At 36.5% G+C, this 21,476-nt stretch overlaps 2 protein-coding genes, 1 long non-coding RNA gene and 1 pseudogene across 4 annotated transcripts in view; all 4 read right to left on the bottom strand.

The window, feature by feature from the left end:
• LOC113675125 (ureidoglycolate lyase) overlaps nucleotides 1–14,714 on the bottom strand; it is a 42,911-nt gene extending 28,197 nt beyond the window's left edge. The window contains exons 1-2 of the mRNA XM_089192230.1: nucleotides 14,511–14,714; nucleotides 12,813–12,944 (exon numbers count right to left, since the gene is read on the bottom strand). Of these exons, the coding sequence (XP_089048356.1) occupies nucleotides 12,813–12,944; nucleotides 14,511–14,612 (234 nt within the window). The 5' untranslated portion in view covers nucleotides 14,613–14,714. The remainder of the gene's footprint in view (nucleotides 1–12,812; nucleotides 12,945–14,510) is intronic.
• On the bottom strand, nucleotides 1,885–5,900 carry LOC149035571 (adenosine receptor A3-like). The gene has a single exon (XM_089191699.1). It carries the CDS (start codon nucleotides 3,711–3,713, stop codon nucleotides 2,733–2,735), a length of 981 nt encoding a protein of 326 aa, XP_089047825.1. The 5' UTR covers nucleotides 3,714–5,900; the 3' UTR covers nucleotides 1,885–2,732.
• Nucleotides 7,375–8,825, bottom strand: LOC149035570 (adenosine receptor A3-like; annotated as a pseudogene). Its single transcript, XR_016182504.1, has one exon. The product of XR_016182504.1 is annotated as an adenosine receptor A3-like (transcript).
• Nucleotides 14,715–15,044: 330 nt separating the features above from the next.
• LOC149035569 (uncharacterized) lies at nucleotides 15,045–18,146 on the bottom strand. Its single transcript, XR_016182505.1, has 2 exons — nucleotides 18,011–18,146; nucleotides 15,045–15,683 (listed from the first exon to the last, which is right to left on the bottom strand). It is a non-coding gene; the product is annotated as an uncharacterized LOC149035569 (long non-coding RNA).
• Nucleotides 18,147–21,476: the final 3,330 nt, after the last annotated feature.

Here is a 21,476-nt window from a genome sequence, read left to right as displayed (position 1 = left end):
AAGTTTTATCTAATTTACCCATCTATCCTAATTCAGTTACTTATACTAATCATATCACTTGATATGGTTCGTTTGACAATAAACTGGTCTCTTCACCACACAGATATCTACCGATACTCATTGATGTCAGACCTTGTAGTATAATAGGAATATAAGAAAAAACTTCATTCTACACTCTGTATCCAAATCGACTGTAAGGTAACAATATTTTCGTCAACTTCTCTTATCAGATAAAATGTGTCTTCTGATTGCAATTAATCATGCAGGCATTTTTTTCGCAATATGACCACTTATGTCCGTGGTAAACCGTCCATGAGAGGTTGAGGGCATTTTGTCTCTATTAAATAAACTTGGCTAAAGTTGGCCTGAGTTTGCCAAAAGCCGCTTTTCTATTAACACTTGCTCTTATAATTATTTCTTCAGCTAACGCTAACATGAAATTCTTCATTTCTTTGAGCCACCCGCGGAAGTACCACTGCAAAGTATAATCGTATGGGCGATAAAAGTCAAGCGGTGCTAAGATATTTCAAAGTTTCCAATTCATGCGCATTAGGAACATTATGCATCTTTGAAGACGTTCCATGCTGTAGCACAAAATGTAATGGCCTTGTTTACACAAACTTTCTCTCGGAACATTTCGATTTTTTTTAACTTGGAAGTTTATAAAAGTTCCTTCGTTTCTTAAGACCATCCGTGGATAAAAACTGCATTTAAAGTGATGAATAAGCTAAGCAAAAATAGTCAGGCAATTTAGGTCCCAGTTTACGCGCAATGGGTTTTCTAAGAAAACATGGAACAAATCTCAATGAGCATTTTTGAAACAGCTATCGCCTCAAATACCCCTCCTTAAAGAAAAACATAGAATTCAAAACTCTACTTTCTAACCTTCGTGAGAAGGTGTCTTGCTCAGTTTGCTCGAACATCTTCAGTGATCCAAAACAGCTTTCAATTTCCTATGACTGCCCAAGAGAAACGCCTTTCAGATTTTGGTTTTGTGGAGAATAGAAAGCTTCTACACATTGTTCAAACCGAACAAATCGGTTCTTTTAATTGGAGTGTTCCAAGTCAACCAGTTCGAGAAATCCGTTCTGAAAATTGGAGGATGCCAAGTCAGCCACCTCGTCAGGCCCCCCGTACCCAATTGGAGAAGGAGCCTGAGCGAGTCTGAAATACACAACTCGAGTAGGAGTCTAAGCGATTTTGAGAGACTCAGAAAGTTACACCAGACAGTGTCACGAGATAGGCACAGACGACTCTATTTTGACTGAGCAAAGCTATCTTGCACAAGATTTCATCTTCGCTCGAATTACCCGGGTAAGGTGAGCAGTGGAGGTTCAGGAAGAAAAAATTTTAAGTTGAACCATGAGCGCGAGCCGTTTAATGGGAGTTCGGGGAAGAAATCGCTCCTGAGTGAGTTTGGATTTAAAGATGACAACCACGGGACAAAGTGCTTTGACGCTTGGCTTTTTTCCCTACCACGTTTTCTGCGTCTCTCAATGTAATGTCAAGTTTTCTCTATCTAACTGTACACCTGGATTTTAAACTTGTCTGGCTGAAAGGGGTACATCTGAATCGAAGGAGAATTTCAAAACTCAGAAAACTTTGCCAAGGAATTTCCCAAGTTTTATTGACAATAACTATTTACACGCACGAAGAAATTTTTCTTTTGATGGAAGGGATAATTTTTTATTAAAACCAAAGTAACTGAAAAACAGCTCGACGGAAAACCAAATAAATAACAGTGAAAGCTGCAAATTGAAATAAGTAAGGAAAATTACTAGAAGATTTGATTTCTTAAAGCGATCAACATATAAACTGCATCTACAATATCAATTTATTTCAGCTGATACGTGATAGAATAGACAGTTTTCTCTGCAAGGGAGTGTTTTCTTGATAGGAATACATGTGAAAATAATGAACAACAGCTAAAACGGAGAATAACGAATCAGAATCTATATGGCTACAGTGTATCTAAATAGAATTTCGCAAATTATGCTACTTAATCTTCAAAAAAGGCAAGTTTCATACACAGGAAATGGTGTAGAAACAACTGCGATACACATCTCAGAAGATTATATTAAGCAACTGTTATACCGTAGATAAATTAATGGAGAGTTATGATCAGTTACGGGAGCCCCTGCTTTCATACAAAATTAAATGCAAAGTGTTAGGATCCGAATTCTAGGAAGAAAACACCGCAATTTTTCCTTTTTCAGTTGTGATCTGCTGCCCTGATGGAAATAAAGCAGTATACGACGCAATAGCACAGACCAGAGGCACTACCAAAGAAGGAGAACTTTAAAAAGATTATTTTCGAAACCACAATCCTCTTATTTTCCTCCTGTCTTCCTTAGCTTTAGTACCAAAATTTCACCGCACCACACCCCACCTCCAACCTCTTCGTTCTCGTCACTAGCTCCTAAATTAGCATCTTTAATTCGTAAACCTTCTACAGGCCAGATGTTGCTTTAAACCAGAAAAAAAGGTTCATTTTGAATCCGAAAAAATTGTTTTGTATGACTAAGCCGTCATGAAGCAGATGCCCCTAAAATATAAAAAAGAACACTAGTAAGAGAGATTTCCGAGTCAGCGTAATTTCCGCGACAATGAGAATTGCATTGCGTTCAAATTTTCTCATTTCGAATTATTTGAACCATGCTCCCTTTCACGATGGAAATTATTTCATTTTTGTGATATTGTGTCGTTTGCCATTTTAGAGAAGGGTCTTCACATTACGTCATGGCAAGCTCTTGTTGAGGATGAAGTTGAACAACTCGAGCTAACTTCAAACAAGGTAACACCCTCCTCAATACCTCCAGCATGCTTCTTCGGATCTCCTCCATTCTCCAGGAAAATATTATGGGATTTAAAGACGAATTAAGAAGCCCCAACGTCATTGAAAAATGAAAGACTCCTTTCAAAACGAGACTATGCCCTGTTGTGGCTCTAGCCAGCTTGGTGCAGGTGTAGGGCAAAAAAAAAGCGGCAAAGGCGGCATATACGTAGAAGATACTCATGGCAGACTTAAACTTTCTTTTTCTCAAAGTCAGGTCTTTACAATTTTTGCCTAAGGTTCTCTCCTGCGCTGATATTTGCGAACGATGACGGCGGACAGCGAGATGAATGTTAGCAAAAGCTATAGTGGTTGTTACGAGGAAACTGATCGTGAAGGCAATGGAAACAACTTCTCTGTTCATATCTCCGATTAACAAATACCCAACCGAGGTAACTGCACTAAGCGCCCACAAGACAGAAATAGTAATGGTTACCTTCCTCTCTGTCACGATTTCTCTGTAGCGTAAATGAAGTGTAACAGTGAGGAAGCGATCAAAACTGATCGCTGAAACAATGAAGAATGAGGCACTGGTTAGAAACGTTCCCAAGACGAGGAAAGCAATTTTTGTATTGCACTCAGAATCGTTAGACGAAAAAGAATCTTTCAGGAGTATCTCAGCGATCACAGATATGTACAACGGCTGCACAACTAAACCAACTCCAAGGTCGGTAAATGCCAAACCACGCAGAAGAATCTTTGATGTACATAGAGCGCAAGTAGTCTTTGTCAGCGCGCGGATGATGATAATGTTCCCAAATGTGGCTGAAAGAGCCAACATCGCGTTGAGTACACAAAGCAATACATACCAGCTGTAAAATTCATCCTTCTCGGGATAATATTTAGAAATATCGTCACAAAATTCCTCCAGAGCTTTCATGACAAATCGTTTGATCTCGGTGCGAAATTCAAAGTCTTGAAGTTCTGAGCGAAATGACTCAGGAGGTGTGAACAGCTGAATTAGTTTCTATCAAACTTAAATTACGCCACCGTTCATTACCATATTTGGTTGCTTAACCGTCTGTAAATTTGGGAATAATTTTCTAGAGTTCAACAAAATTACGTCGAGGCAATATCGTGATCATTTATAACCTTTTTCTATCTCATTGTGACTTTTTCCAGATATAGTTCTCAGTTGTTTTTACGGTAATATAGATCATCGTTTCAGATCTGTAAATTGTCAAAGAAACGGCTCATTATGGACATGCACAAAGCGAACTGAATTATTTACTCCTGGAAGGCAGACGGAACATTTGATCTCCCCAGCTGTGGGAGAAACTTCAGCGTCTCATCATTCTGAAATTGAATATTGATTCGTAACTCCTTCGCTGAGAGCTTCCCTACGAGACATTGTGTTCGTCGCCTAATGTAAACATAGGTAATTACATGATTTCGACTGCAATTTGGTGTTAAAAACCACGAGTAAATTTTTCAAAGACAATAAACTGCTCCAGTCCGTAGGGCAGGAGCGGTTTGTAGATTTTGAAAACTTGACAGGTGCTTATTTACACCAAATTAAACTAGAAATAATGTAATCAGCCATTAATTATTTATGTAAAATTATTTATTTACGAAGAAAGAGGCTGGGGCCCAAACTCCGTAGAAAATATGTATTAAACTTGTTAACTGAACCACAGAATTTGGCTGAAATATAAACCCCGAAATTTCTTAAAATTCCAAACAAAGGAGTAACAAATTTACACGAACGAAAGCTCAAAAACGACCAATTAAAACCCCGCGAAAACAAACGAAAAGTACGCGAAAATATGTCCACGTCAGTTTTCCAATGTCAAGGTTAGGGTTCTTTGACATGATTGGCTAATTTGTAAATGACGCGCACCGCGCGTGAATACAAAGAGGGGAGAGGAAGAGAAAAATTGTTACTTGAAATGTAAAAGCGGAAGAGATTTTCAACAATTTGCATGAATAAAAAACTATCACAAAAATTCAAGATAGACGAAATTTTGACAGCATGCGTGCGCTATTTGCAATTTGCACTCGAGTTATAACTTTGCACTCATGTTACATGAAAAATGCACTTGCTTTCATCCAACCAGAAGCGCGTATTTTTTTTCATGTATAGTATAACCAGTAAAACAATTTAAACGACGTTCCAGTATTATACGCGCATACGAAAGGCTGAGGCATTTTCAGCCTCAGAAACGACAACATACAACATTCTAAGTTTGAGTACGATTATTATTATGACAATGGAGAATGTAAATCGCATTGAAATTCGACCACATGAAACGACGTTTCCAAACCTTATGGAAACGAATTCGTCTAAATTTGGGTGGGGCCTTTGTGGTCTGAACGTGTATGTATCACAAAACAGGGTATGGTTTGAGAATATGAAATGTTTTGATTTAGCCTTTTAATTAAGGCAGCTTCGTTCAAGAGAGTTTGAGCAGAGGTGGTACGCAAGTGTGGTTCTAGTCTTTTTTTGAAAATCCAGCCCCTCGAATATCCTACCAGAATATACCAAACCAGGTCGGTTAGGAGAAATGCTCTAATTTACGCATTTTACTTGTCTTAAACGGGGAAGCAAAGTGAAGGAATTTCGTCATAAAAGGCATTAGGGCTTTAACGCTTCTGCCTCAAATCTAGATCCATATAGATTATGCAAGCATAATGCTTAGCATAATTTGAACAAACGGGCATAATTTTCGCCCTTTTTATAGGAGTAGCACTGCTGGTATAGTCATCATACTTTAAGTTCTTTTTCTTTTTTTTCGAAGCGAGCATAAAATGAGTGATTACTTGTATTAGTCTTTAGAATTGCTTATTATCAAGATCGGCCTATGGTTCATTCTATTTTCAATTTTGTAAATCTTGGGGGAAGAAGGTTACTGAAATATTGAGTCGTTCGTCGTCAGGAGGACTGGACACACCAGAAGTAAAGAAAGCGTCTGTCCCACTTCCCGCTTTAAGAAGCAACAAACATGCGCTTCGAAGAGAAAGTGATGCTAACATCGTACATTTTGACACATTAAGTCACTGCTTCTGGTCTGGAATTAAGTGAAGTAGTTACTTTTGTCTCTTCAGTGCAGGTTTACAACTCCAAATAAAAAAGATGTTAGGCTCTATAAACAATAAATATTTAATTTGGACGTGTTTTGTGTTTCTTTTTTGAAAATCATACCTTAGGGAGAAGAAGCATAATTTTCAAAAATGAGCGTAATTAGCACAATTTGGAAAAAAACCGAGCAATGCTAGCATACGAACGCAATCTATAATGGCTTATTCACATCACTATCCAGGCATTCCTTGGATGCGCAGAGGGGTCCTGAGAGACGGAGAAGAGGCAGATTTTATCACTTTGAAGAAGCCATCGAACATTTCGGAACTTAATTTTGGAGATAGCAGAAAGAGTAAAGGCCACGTAATAAAAAGTGCTCCGACAGGGATAAACGATAAAGACTGCTCTTAATTACGATTAAGGAAATTGATAGATAAGCACCATCCCTTGATGAGTTCCTTATCAACTAAACAACGAGATTATTCAGAGCGGCACTCATTCTTAGCTTTGAAGGTAACGAGCTTAAGTCGACGGCCTTTTATTTGGTTTTGACAATTCGCAATGAAACTCGAAGGAGAACATCGCTAATGTAAGCCTGAACTAGGTTTTGCTTCAATAATCTCAATATGATTTTAGAGTTTTTCTTAATAAAACATGAGAAGTTTAGAATGAGGGCTACAACTATTATAAGGACCGTGTAGACTAAGTTAGGATATTACATAAGCACTACGGAGCTTTTATGAGAAAAGATTGATCTTTTTTTCTTTCGGAAATCGTTGCAAAACAAAAGTAATCGTAATGGGAAAAAATTCGCCAGCGCGCGGTTTGACTGCTGCAGGTGATCTTAATTGAAATAGTTGTATTTCAAGCGAAAGGGGAAAAGACTGTGCGCATTATAACTTGCTAGGCACTCAGATTCCCACAGCGAAAGAGAAGAAATATTAAATGGAAAAAAAAGTAAGATGTTTTTAATTGACATTAACCAATCTTCATCCCTTCGATATGGCGCTCAAATTCGCATTCGCGGAAACACACCATAGGACATTTTGTCAAAAGACTTACACTGGATGACTTTCTACTGATCAGATCATAAGTATTATGCAAATGACTGAAAACGCCAAAGGCTAGTGGCGGGTTTTAAGATCGAATCATTGTAAGAGTGGTTGTTGTAAAAATCTTAAGATTTTAGTTAATTAAAATACATTAGTGAAAAATTTTGTGTGTTCGATCCATCGCGGCCTGATTTGATATAAAGCATCAACATAACATCTTGTCAACTAAAATACGAACGCGGCCATCGATTTGAAGAGACTTAAATTTTACACCACTAGCTGTTGATAATGTTTTGTCTTTGCTCGAGGGAGAACGTCGCTAATGTAAGCCTGAACTACGTTTTGCTTCAATAATCTCAATATGATTTTAGAGTTTTTCTTAATAAAACATGAGAAGTTTAAATGGAGGGCTATAACTATTATAAGGACCGTATAGACTAAGTTAGGATATTACATAAGCATTATGGAGGTTTTATGAGAAAAGATTGATCTTTTTATCATTTATTAACTTTTTTTTTCTTTCGGAAATCGTGATCTTTTTTTTTCTTTCGGAAATCGTTGCAAGCCAGTAGGGCTCTTGCAATTTTGTTATTCTTTAAAAAAATTTACTCGTGCTTATTTATTTCAAATTGCACGAGAAAAATCATGTCATTACCTATACTAATAATATACATGAAAAATTTACTCGTGCTTATTTATTCAAAATTGCACACGAAATCATGTGATTACCTCTACGAATACTTCGTTGAGTTAATTTGACTTGCACGAGTCTTTGTTGACTAGTCTCTTTTGAAATGAGAGGAGCTGAGGATTGATAATTCCTTCTCCTTTGGGATCTCAGTACCTTGATCCGTTTTAAAACAAGGCAGGAAAGTCTTGAGTATTTTTAAAACATATCTCCGTATCTCTCTCATTCGCCAGCAGTATAAAATGGGATTCAGGGACGAATTAAAAAATGCTAATGTCATTGAAAACTGAAACATTCCTTTCAGAAATAATCCGTGCTCAGACGTTACTATGATCAGCATTGTACCAGTATAGGGAAGATAACAAGCGGTGAACACGATGTAAACATACAAGATGTTGACGGCCGATTTAAGCTTTCTTTTGCTCAGCGCTAATTCTTTGCAATTTTCACTTGCCGTTTGTTCTTGGGATTTTATCTGCAAACGATGTTTGCGGACAGCGAGGTAGATTCTTACAAAAGTTATGGTGGTTGTGACGAAAAATATTACCGCAAATGTGCTGGACACTGCCTCTCGGTTAACATCTCCCATAAACAGGTAACCAAGAGCTGCAATTGCGCTGAGCGTCCACAGTACGGTCAGAGTAATGCCTGCTCTCTTTTCTGTTACAATTTCCCTGTAACGAAGATGCAGGCTGATAGCGAGGAAACGATCAAAGCTGATCGCAGAAACGACGAAGAATGAAACGCCAGCAAGAAAAGTTCCTACAACCAGAAAAGCAATCTTGGTTTTGCACTCAGAGTCATCCGGAGAAGCAGAATCACTTAGGAGCACCTTAAATATCACGGAGATGTAGAAGGGCTGAACGACTAAACCAACACCTAGATCGGAGAAAGCCAAACCAAGCAGCAGTATTTGCGAAGGAGATAAGGCACAAGTTGTCTTTGTTAGGCCACAGATGATAATCGTATTGCCAAATATCGCAGAGAGAGCCAAAATTCCGTTGATTACACAAAGCGCGATGTACCAGCTATAAAAGTCGTTCGTGTCGGGATAGTACTTGGGAAATATTATTACAAAACTCTTCTACGACATTCATGGTGTTCCGTCGACGATGCCGCTGTAGACCGCAGAATATGTTACATAGAAATCAGTGAAATCTTGCCTCGTGTACTTAATTTGAAGCCAAATTCATAAACCACGAATAGCTGGTTATTCAAAATTTAAAAGAAACACCAAGGTATTAATTGCGGAAAGAGTAGAAACAAAATTTCAATAAGTTAAAACGAAAGTTTATAACTCCACGAGAAAAAAAAAACTGCGTGAACGTGATATGTTTTCTAGTCAGTTTATTTATGCAAAATCGTGGGAATTGTCATATTTGCTCTCAGCCACTTACGGATCGTTTATAAGACAGGGACACTAAGATGTCAGATTACCAGGTGCAAATGGCATCAATCATCAACAGTTCACTAAAGGGTGTCGCAAGTTACACGATGATACAGGGGCAATAGAGAATTTCCACGTTATCACACCGTGTTCTTTGAATTGGATGCTTGTATTAAACTAAAAAATACCAGAATCAAAATCAAGCTCACCTGATCCACAAGGCCTTTCAATTAACACTGCTTCACGATCGTATAAATTTTATTAAATTAGTTACGGAACAACTGAAACACTCTGTCAACACCACCGTCTTTGTAATGAACATAAAAAAAATTGTCATTACTTTTCATTCCAGACACCTTTGCAGTTACAGGATTATTCCAAGGAACTGAGAACGATTATGCTTTTATTATATTTTTTCCTCACAGTTCATCATAACATTCAATTTTGTTTTTAATATAACTCAGTATAATTTGCAAGTCTTGGGATCTCTAAACACCTATGACAGCTGGTTTAGAAAACATTTCATTGAAACACTGTGTGTGCTTACATAATTCCTTCTTTTTTTTATATTCTTCTCGCGCTTAAAAATTCGCTGAGATTGGTCAAACGACTTCTTGATGAAAACGTAGAAAACCATTTCAGACTTTGACCAACGATGTTTATGTCGAATAAAATTTCCACTGATGGAAAAGAAATCTCGATTACATTAACTGAACAGATATTTGACATTTAGAAAAGGAAAGAAAATCTATGTTTGACTTTCAAAACAACTCTTAAAAAATGTATTTAAATGAAAATGTCATTAATCACATTTCACTAAAATAAATTTCGTGGGTGAGAATTCGTAAACAGCAGATTTCTCCAGCGCATCCAATTAGCATCACAATTGTTTGAGACATCATTCATTAGTTACACAAGGAAAACCGAATCAAACTTTTTGACGGTATTCAAAGAGAAATATTCAGAAAAAGCAATTATGTGTTATTCAAGTTCTAAGCTAATATGCTCATTCTAAAGAACTTACGTGGCATTGGTCCCACGAAATATTGTAACATCTGCATGCGTGGGCTCAAATTACCAAAAAATTACACATTCAACTCAAAAAAAAAGGTGAAAACACAATATATCTATCATTTTCAGTAATTTTTTGTCCTTTTGTTAGTTATTAGCATGTCTCTGTAGATATAATTCTGAGGAAATAAAATAATAACCGTAATATGCGCAAAAAAGTAAATAGCTGGGTTTTTTTTAACAGTGTAGAAACATTACGAAGCGATATTAAATATATTTAACAGCTGGTTTCCCGGAACATTATATTAAGTGAAACATATATTGGAAACTTACTATTTCAGTTAAGTGAAAACCAGTTGCGAGTACGAGAGACTGAAAATTACCTGCTAATTTCAATAAGGCACATTAAAAGTTGCCGCCATGTATATTCATTCGATCGTTGCCATTGCAGCGGGTGAAAAAGATTAAACATCTTTTATCCTCTCTCAATAAGTTCCTTTACACCCCCCCCCCCCCCAAAAAAAAAATGCCTAAAAACGGGCAAAATAATAATGCCATGTAAAGACACCCTTTATACTTAAGTATTGTGGCACACTAGCGCTAATTATCGTTTCCGTTCCAAACGGCAAAATGGTATTTGAGAGCATACATCAGTTTCCCTGTAAGATATTGGACATTTGGCAACCAAAAGAAGGGCTGACTGTACACAATAGAGTGTTCATTGAAGCTGGAAGGGAGTTCGGAAACAAAATAATGGCTAAAATCCCCTCTCCCAGCACCAGTTAGAGGCCTTGTAAAATGTGTACTACAATCGCGTTTGGAGGTGGGGGAAGGTAATATAGCGTCTAGGTTGGATAAAGATCTATGAGAGGATTAACATTGATTGCATACGGCCAGTTCGAAAAACTTTTGACGCAATTTCTTTTGATGAATAATCAGTCACTCAAAGCAAAGCAAAATTCCCTTTTTCGTGTTGATCAAAAACTGACTTACACGAGCTGTTACAGTAAGCTTTGAGGTCCTTTAGATAAGGCCTTATGTGCTTGGCGTTGTGTTTTAGTATTGTCGTTAGACCCTTACAGTATGTAACTCCTTAAATGCTGCCGTGCAATTGAAGTGAAGAAAGTTGTGCTCTAACTGGAGCCGGAATCTTTTAGAGACCTATTCTTCTGATAAGCAACAATTGGGGGATTATGGTATATTTGCGCCAGGTTATTTCATTCATTTCAGCGAGTATGGCAATATCGTCAATGGTGGTCATGCGGTTCCTAACTGAGGATTAGCAAAAAGCATGACGAGAAGAGGCGATCTGAAAGATCTGCCGACGAGTTTTACCTAAACGGTTTGATTGATGTACTGGCCATAACAAAGTACAACAACAGACATGTAACGTGTGAAAATTGCGAGCAGAAATATTCCGAAAGTTCTCAAGTTTTTGTTTTCAGTGTTGTTTGTTTTACTTCGCCAAGTGCGAAAATGCACACAACATCATGCAAAGTAATAAGGATTTCTGTGTCATGGTGCTAAAAGAGTTTCAAGACAAGGACTTTGGGCATGTGTTAAAACGGCCTGTATTTTGTCCTGAGTTATGGCTCAAGAACGAGGAGCTGAAATATTAGCGCCCGCGAGTCTAGAGACACAGTTTGATCAGAAACAGGCTCTAAAGGACAAAATTTCGTAGGACATTAGTTATAATCCTGTTCATAGATGATAAATATTTTGGCCAAAGTCAAGCAAGCAAATGTGGTTTTCTTCAATTCTGAGAAATGAACTCAGGCGTCACATTTTAAATTGCAAGATGAACAGACTCAAGAACATAGCCTTTTCAAATTTTGTTAGGAGTTTTTCATGGATTTCACTTAAATAAGTCTTATTTTCGAATACCTTTGTTAAGTTTTATCTAATTTACCCATCTATCCTAATTCAGTTACTTCTACTAATCATATCACTTGATATGCTTCGTTTGACAATAAACTGGTCTCTTCACCACACAGATATCTACCGATACTCATTGATGTCAGACCTTGTATTATAATAGGAATATAAGAAAAAACTTCATTCTACACTCTGTATCCAAATCGACTGTAAGGTAACAATATTTTCGTCAACTTCTCTTATCAGATAAAATGTGTCTTCTGATTGCAATTAATCATGCAGGCATTTTTTTCGCAATATGACCACTTATGTCCGTGGTAAACCGTCCATGAGAGGTTGAGGGCATTTTGTCTCTATTAAATAAACTTGGCTAAAGTTGGCCTGAGTTTGCCAAAAGTCGCTTTTCTATTAACACTTGCTCTTACAATTATTTCTTCAGCTAACGCTAACATGAAATTCTTTTCAGGCCCGTACGGGATTTGAACCCATGACCTCTGCGATACCGGTGCAGCGCTCTACCAATTGAGCTAACAAGCTAACTGGGAGCTGCTCAATGAATTGGGTCCAAATAAACATCCAAGTGAATGAATATTTTAGATATATGAAAATTCACATATTTGCACTGCGGTTCGTTTCAAGGTACAAAAACTCTAAGGTAAAAAATGTAAATTTGAATTTTCAAGTTATGCAAAGGGATCCTAGAGGAAATTTATTTTCTCTGCTGTATCAGTAAGTGATGTTTTAAACTGTTACTCTGTATAAAGGCTACATAAAATGTTTCCCTCATATATACTTCTATTTTCAATTTAATGGAAAGGGTAATTTGATTACCAGAAATCCTTTGCTTGCTGAGTGGTCAGTAAAATAACTTAATAACATTGTTAAAAGTTGTTTAGAGAAAGGAAAGTTACTGATCCTCTGACAAACCTCAAAATGACAAGACCTACCTGTTCAACATTGCTGTCAAAATGTCTAACAAGCTCAACAATAAAAATTAGGGCATCCAGAGTAAGAAGAGACTGATATTCCACCTCATAACATGATGGTGGACCAGAAAGTTCCACATCAAGTATTCCATGCTGGAAAAGAAGATAAGTACAATTAAAAACACCCTGAATGGTGCACCAATCTTATATATTTTGAAATAATATGTTTTCAAAGCCACACATTTTATGATTGTAAAGCTTGTCATTTTTTGGCTACAAAAACAATCAAGGGCTGATTTCTCTTTTCAAAATATTTTGGCCTCAATTATATTTTTACACAAAACCAGCTTCAATCAAATACAGCTTATTCTGGTGAAGCATGTGACTCCAATTTTCAAAAATATAGTGATTGAAACCTGTATCAACACACTCAACAAAATTCACCTTTATTTGTTCACCTAACATGAGTTGGCCAATAAGCTAGCTGATTTCAACACTGATTTTGGAGACTTTGAATAAATTTGACTACACTTATCAACTCTGGAAAGCATTTAGATACAATTGCCGTAATTCTTAGTTTTTAGTTCCAACTGATCCTCATGCAAAAATTACCGGTGGCTTATAACTTTTTACACAACATGCACCGAAGTTATCAGAGAGTGCCCTTCTCCAGTTTTTCATAATTTACTCCTAAGCTAACTGTCAAACAAGTGGGAGGTATGCTGTAAAAACTTTTCTCCTGGATGTCACCTAATGTGAGGAAGTAGTGCTCACCAGTTGAGACACACTCCTTAATCAGAGACAGCTCAAATTTTTGATATGTTTTAGGTCCTCAGTAGAAATCTTGATCACAAATTTTAAAGAGTCTTGCCAGAGCCCCATACCTAAATTTTTTGGCTGAGAAATAATCAAAGATATCACATCCTATTTGCAAAGTAAGTAGAATCAAGAATAGCTTTGTTTTATCAACCAAGATGATAGTGTAAAGTGGTCACTGTCAAGAGTTGCTAAAGCTGATGTTTCATGCCTTAGCCCTTCGTCGGAGTGACGGGCAAACAGGCTTTGCTCTAATGAAGGGCTAACATGCAAAATATCTGCTTTAGAGGCTCTTTGCAGTAGCCAATTGATATTATCAATTCAGTTTATAAAACCAAATAACCTTGTTATACTGACCCCTGCCAGCCCAGAACCATAGCTTCCTTAGAAACTTAACCCTTTTTCCAAGAATAGCTTTTTGTTATTTTATGAATTTTTTGGTAAAGTTTCATCCGATTTAGCTCAAGAACTGCGACTGCATAGCTTCATTACACTATCGATAATATGATGTATCTCCTTGTTCAACCAGTAGTAAGAAAAGTGCTTCTAAACATTTTTCGCTTGACCATAACCATACGATTATATAGATCCCCACGATGTTATTGAAACTGGTCTCCTTACCTCCATCGAGGATTGGATATCTAACGGCAGTAAACGTCGAATGACGACCTAATAAGGTTGCTCATTGAATCAAAATCGAATCTAAATTTTAAAAAAATTTTCTTCGACCCCAATTAACAGATAGGTAAAATTTCCGCACAGCCCCATCCTATATTATGCATTCAGTTCTTGGATAGAGAAAACAAGGACAAAAAAAATACACTACCATTGGGAAAACAGAATTGTTTTACAATAGTATGGGGCTGTGCGGAAATTTTACCCATGTAGTTAAAAGATACTTGCCTGTCGTAAATTGTCCAAAAGAGATTGCCGATATTTTTCCCCGTGAGACAACCTTGGCTGGAGATGGCCTGAAATTGTAGCAAGTCGCTTATCTGCTGCCATTGTTTGCGTTTAAAACATTTTTTTTGCAAAGACTCACGAGAAATTCTCCGTTTCTTTACGCCTCGCGTGAGTTAACCACTGCAAAACATACACGTAGGGGCGAAAACAGTCAGACGTTCCAAGATATATAGTTCCCAGTTTACACGCGGTGGGTTTTCCCAGAAAAAGTTTTAAAAAAAGTGCATCTAACGGAATGAAGGTCTGAAACCACAAAATTTTTCTTTTTTCCTTCAGTTTTCCCTCAGGATGTTATTTTTATCTAAGATTTACGATAAAATTTTCCTCATTATTTACCATTAGTGTCTAAACTGCTGTAAGCCTCTAGAAGCGGCTTAAGCAAGGTCGAAAATAGTCAGGCCTTCTCGGGCCTTCCCAAATTTGTGGAGCCCAGTTTACGCGCGGTGGTTTTTCCAAGAAAACAGGGAACACCTATTGTTTTCCAAGTATATTTTAAAAGAAAACGAAATAGAATTCCAAACGTTTCTGCATAATTTTCGAGAGGAGGTTTCCTGTTCTGTATGCTTTAACATCTTCACCGATCCACAACAGCTTTCGCGTTTACACAGTTTCTGCCTAAGCTGCTTACAGCAATGACAATGAGCAAGATAGGCCAGGACAGGACAATCAAATGTCTGAAATGCTAAGCACCATTAGCAAAGTTCATGCCGAGAAGAGGCGATCTGAAAGATCTGCCGACGAATTTTTACCTAAACGGTTTGAGTTATGTACTGGCCATAAAAGAGTGCAAGAACAGGCATGGAACGTGTGGAAATTGCGAGCAGAAATATTCCGAAAATCACATATGTATATATAGTGTGACCACATATGTCAGAGGTCTATTTCTCAGTCGAATCTTCGGCATTTAAACGTAAACAGCTCTGTTTGATAACAAATGACGAATTGTAAGATTTCATAAGGTATTATATCTCAGCACAGATAAAATAAGATATTAGATTTTTGGGTTAAACAACATTTTCTAGAAAATGAAACAGCGGCGGGCCACCGTAAACCAATAGAATCATTGCTCTGTAGAGTTCATAGCCGACGTAGCTGTGACTTGACTTGGCTAACCTTTTAAAGAAAAAAGGAAGTATAAGTAGGAGAATCTATTATTCTTGGAAAATTACCGTGTGGATCTTTTGGATTTTGCAAAGGTTTAAGTATAGTTCAGTTGGTTGAGCAACGTTTTATGTGCAATCTCATAATGTAGAACAACATCGCCAATTACATAAAGTCATAGTCTGCGATTTATTTGCCACATGTACTTACACGGGGTGTTACGAAAATGATATTTAAGTTTAAATTTTTTACAATATGGTTTTTTGATGAAAAGGAAAGTTAAAAACGTAATTTGAAATGTTTCCCAATCATAAGGAACAATGTTATGGAATGCTATGCCAAACCCAGTTCAGAATTATGAGAACATGGACACATTCAAAAGCCAACTAAAAGGACATCAATGACTTTACCTTTAAGAAAGAAAGCTCATCTAATTTGAATAAGGACAAATGTTTTTATAATTATTAAATATTCATTATGCATACTTCATAATATTCATAATATTTGAGTATATATTTTAATGTTTATTTACCAATTACTTTTCTTTCTGATCAGGCTATTTGGAGTATTGAGAAATTTAGCGATATGAAGGCACAACGTTTGATATCATTGAATTTCAGAATCTTTATATATCTTTAACCTTATCATTCAAGACTAGATAATTTGTTATATTCATTTCCATATATTCATTTCCATACATTCATTTCCATATATTCATATATATTGCTTTCTGCTTTATTTTCCTAATTTCCATCTTCAAAGATTCCCAAATTAGATCTAAATTTAATCATATGTATGGTATGTGTTCAGTTTGCACCTAGCTGATGGAAACAGATTGGTAATCAATCTGAACATATCCCATTCTGAGGCTGGTTTACTCTCAGTACATTAACTTCTTTATGAATCTATAATGATTCTCAGTTATATAGTAACTTCTATTCTTAGACACTTAATGAATCTGAACTTATATATAGATGTTTTTATTATTTATTTATTTATTTATTTATTTATTTAAATGTTGTAAAATGTTTTTATAAATTAGTATCAGGCAGGTCCACATCAGCTATGGCTGCCTGACTCTTAACCTGCATCACCAAATATACTATGTTCTGGGTATATTATGTTATATTAGGTTAGTTTTTATTGCAATTTGGTGTAAAAAACTGAGAGTAAATTTTTCAAATACAGTAAAACTGCATGAGTCTGTAGGACAATAGCAATTTGTAGACTTTACAGGTGCTTATTTAGGCCAAATAAAATGAGAAATCATGTTCTAACTTTGTTACACCTCGTATCTTCAATTAGTTTTAGCTTTTCTTCATTTTATGAAATGCTATATCAATTTAATCTCATGTAAATAGTTTAAAATCTTAATTTTAATCTTATATCATCCTAGTTATTTGTTGATGGTATAATCTCAATTTAGTTCTTTTTACTTTTAGTTTCTGTGTTATACCTGCTAACTAGCTGGTGAGATTGTTCTCACAAAAGCTAAGTGTATATGCACAATAAACTTGACTTGAAACTTGAAATCTTGAAACTTGAAAAATGATCAGTTCTTTGAAAGGTAAAAGAGATTAAAAGAAAGATGCAAGACTATCAACTCACTATCAGGGTACAAAAACTTTTAGGTAAATAAAATATAAATTTGAATTTCCAAGTAATGCTGAAGGACACTAGAGGGAATTATGCTCTGCTGCATCAGAAAGTCATGTTTTAAATTTGTTACTCTGTATAAAGGCTACATAAAATGTTTCCATTAAACTTTTCCCTCATGAATTCTTGTATGGATCCAGAACCATATTCAATTTACAGGAAAGGTTAATTTGATTACCAGATATCCCTCCCTTGGTGAGGGTCAATCAAATGACTCAAATATCTCAAAGACCTTCAACAAGCTGATGTTCATCTGATGCAATATGTTAAAAGTTGTTTAGAGCAAGGAAGGTTACTGATCCCTGACAAAACTCAAAATGACAGGACCTACCTGTTCAACATTATTTAAAAGAGCAATCAAGGGCTGATTACTCTTTTTAAAATATTTTGGCCTCAATTCTATTTTAACACAAAACCAGCTTCAACTAAATACAGCTTATTCTGGTGAAGCTTGTAACTCCAGTTTTCAAAAACATTGTGAACGAAACCTGCAACATTCAACACACTCCACAAAATTCATCTTTATTTGTTCACCTACCATGAGTAGGCCAATAGGCTAATTGATTTCAACACTGATGTCACTTTTTTGCATGAGATTTTGAAGAAACTTGACTATGCTCATCAACTCTGGCAGGCATTTCAATTACATAAATCCCCACAATCTTACTAAACTGTCTCCTTACCTCATGCCGATCTTGAGTTTAACTACTCACTCAAAATGGGCTGACAGCCTGCAATTTGGCCGCCTACGATGAAGTATCTTCCACTGACTTCACACCTTTCAGACTGCTTTTCAGGATGAGGTTTGGCCTCTGCTGCCTATAATTACAACAGCCAGCTTGTCTACTACTAAAGAACATTTTGACTGGGCTGTGCAAGTCTTACTAGCATATAAAAAGCACCTTCAGGTAGATTACAGCAAAGCAGACTTTGTACCAAAACACTTTGCATTAAGTACATCATTACCCTCTACAGGTATTTCTAGTTTACATGTGAAAATCCCACAAATCACAAGGTATATTACATCATACATGTTGACAAAGCAATCAGGGGTAAATTTTTCATAATAGGATGCAATGGTCTTCAGTATCAAGATTATTTGGTACCTAAAAAGTAAAATGTTCGAGAGAAGAAATAATCGTAAACATTTTTTCTTTCTCATCAGCATCGACTTCCAAAAATAATAGATAATGACCACCTAAAACAAAGAAGAAATAAATCAAATTTGTGATTTCACAGGGCTTCAATACGAAACAAGTATACATATCTTTTATTTCCTACCACTTACAAGTGGCAGGAATGGCTGAAATGGCCTTCACGTGAACACAACAGAATCCCATGCGTGTATAACCATGTAGAACTATTTATTCGGTATCGAAATTACATCCCAAATGTCATGATATTTGACTGAAACTCAGCTTACCCATCTTTCGTTTAGACTTCGAAACTTGCTGCTTTTTACCACCGTTTCAATGTTTTCTTGTTGTTCAAAAGGTGGTAGGGCCATTGCAGACCGTGATATTTTTACTTGAGAACCAGATCACAACACGCAAGCCTTTTCACGCTAAAATATTAAACTACTGAGATTTCCTTTGCCGCCGTAAGCTGACGTCACGCGGGCTCAAGCCCACAGGGTTGTCAGCCTGTGCAATAAGTATGATTTTATTTATTTTTATTTGGTCGGTTTATTAGAGCCAACCATTGTCTGAAATACTAAAATCAATTCATCTTTAGGTAGCCATAGGATAACGTAATTAATATTTTAATTCACTAAATTGACATTTTTCCTTTGTATTTTCAATGATATTTAACAGCATGTATGACTTAAAACCTTGAGGCAAGTTATTCGTGAAAATATAGAATGGTCATCTACTTTATATATACAGAATTTATACAATTATATAAATGAGATTAACCTGTGCCTGTGTTATTTATTGTATTTTTTTATAAAAATTGCTATTATAAAAAAGAAATCAAACTTTTCTTATTTGAAAACCAACCAGAAACCCTTTGCTTATTGCCAAAAAAATTCAAATGTATTCTTTAAAAAAATGATTTTAAAGAGTGTAAGACTACAACTTAGAGTGCAGAAAAGTAAAATGTAGAGCAAACCATAATAAGAATTGGGCAAAGTTCAATAAGTATGCAACTTCTGTACCTGTACCTGTACCTCTAGCCAGTAGTATATTCTAGCCCCCCTGAGATCCTACCAGTTAGAGGTACAAGACCAAAAAAAAAAAATCATGCTTATTGATGAAAAAAGTGATTCAAAGGAGTGCAGGACTAATTTGGAATATAGAAAAGGCAAAATAAGAAGCAGACCGTAGCAAAAGTTGAACAAAGTTGACTAAGTGTGCAAGCTGTACCTTTAGCCGGTAGTATTTTCTAAGCCCCTTCAGATCCTACCAGCTAGAGGTGCAAGACCAAATAAAAATAAGTAAATGTGTGCGTATTCTTGAAAAAAGTGATTCAAAGGAGTGCAGGACTAATTTGGAATGTAGAAAAGGTAAAATGTGAAGCAAACCGTAGTAAAAGTTGAACAAAGGCTGTACCTTTAGCCGGTAGTATTTTCTAAGCCTCCTGAGATCCTACCGGCTAGAGGTACAAGACAATAGAAATCTCATCTTGAGGATCTTTCCAACCAGTGGTACTATGACAAGGACATTATAGTGGCGATACCATTCATAAGTTTTGTTTACCTTTACAAGCGTAGGTCTTAGCAGCTACAGTGTTAAGCTAAAACTCTGCTGAACAAGAAACTTAGGATCGACCGGGGTGAAGGAAACAGCCCAACAATGTATTATTCACAAGTAAAGCATGTTATTATGTTCAAGTCTGGTTCAATCATGTCGCTTGACTGTTGGTAAATCGCAAGTGGTGTTACTGGAATAGTCCGCCATTTAACAAATAGATTCCAAGTTGCCGTGTGTCTGTTCAGTAAGTAGCACACGAGGCGCAGCCGAGTGTGTCACTGATGTTCTTACCGCATTTTTACGTCCTCTGTGATCTATTTCTGAACAGACGCACGGCAACTTGGAATCTATTTGTTTTATATAATAAAGAATTAAAATATACGGAAAAAAGTTTTAATAATGACGTCATCTATACGTCTGTCTTCCAATAGATCATAAGTGAGAACCAATCAGAATGCGTGCATAACTGAGCTTATTATATAAATTGCAATAGTCGACAGTTTCCGATAATCACCCGACTCAGAAACTCGTTACCAGAGCTCCTCGGGCGTACCTCTAACCGGTTGGATTTAGGCAAAGCTATCGCTGCGTCGCAAAATTTTAATTACTCTCGCGCATACGCAGACAAAATGCCTCTCTGCCACAAGAGATGCGATTGGTTCTCTTGTTAAAGGCTCACTTGTATATGATTCAGTAACATCACTAGAGACAGATCTGTGAATTTCTTCAAGTGTCTGAATGTAGCAATTAGCGAAACTGAGGTGCAGAAGGTCCAAACTCATCTAGAGGTTTCTCAAATATTTTATTTTTTTCCTTGCTGAGGTAAGATTTCAAGTTTAATCTATTTGTTACGTTACTAGCGGTAACTGACAAAAACAGTGGTTGATAGACAAAAGACAAGAACTTTCCATATCGTGTTTTGTCTAAGTAAGTCATGTTTCTGTAAGAGTGGGATCACGCAGCCATCTTGTCGTTCTTTTTGGCTCAAGAAAAAAACGAGTTGCTGAGTGCTGTCGCCGAGTGAAGATGTAGCGAATGTAACTCAATTTTTTTGTCGAAAATGAATCAAATTATTCGAGATATTTTCGCGGCAACATCGCACCACGGCGAACTTATGAATTCAAAATGTTTACATCATTATCCGACTTTGAAACGCGGCGAGGGCTCATTCGTTCCATTATCGGGAAAAGGAAAAAGCTTGCGATTTAAAAAATGCTCCATAAACTCGCTGATGCGCAGTATCCTTCCTAAAAGCAGACAGTAGTACGCAGTTTCAAATAAAATGAAAAAATAGGTCACCTTTCAGGTACTATCACGAATTAAACAAATAACAAGAATTTCTCAGAGACACTGGAGCCACATATCTCCATCAAGCTTTAGTTCTTGGAAATCGTCTACTGCATTTTTATTTGACGGTTACAGCTTTTAAAATAATTTTCTGATTTCTAACTTCGTC

This window comes from Pocillopora damicornis, chromosome 13 (assembly GCF_964200805.1).
Source record: "Pocillopora damicornis chromosome 13, jaPocDami1.2, whole genome shotgun sequence".
NCBI classification, from domain to species: Eukaryota; Metazoa; Cnidaria; class Anthozoa; order Scleractinia; family Pocilloporidae; genus Pocillopora; species Pocillopora damicornis.
The sequence above is the reverse complement of the archived record's forward strand: the minus strand, read 5'-3'. Positions and strand labels throughout refer to the sequence as shown.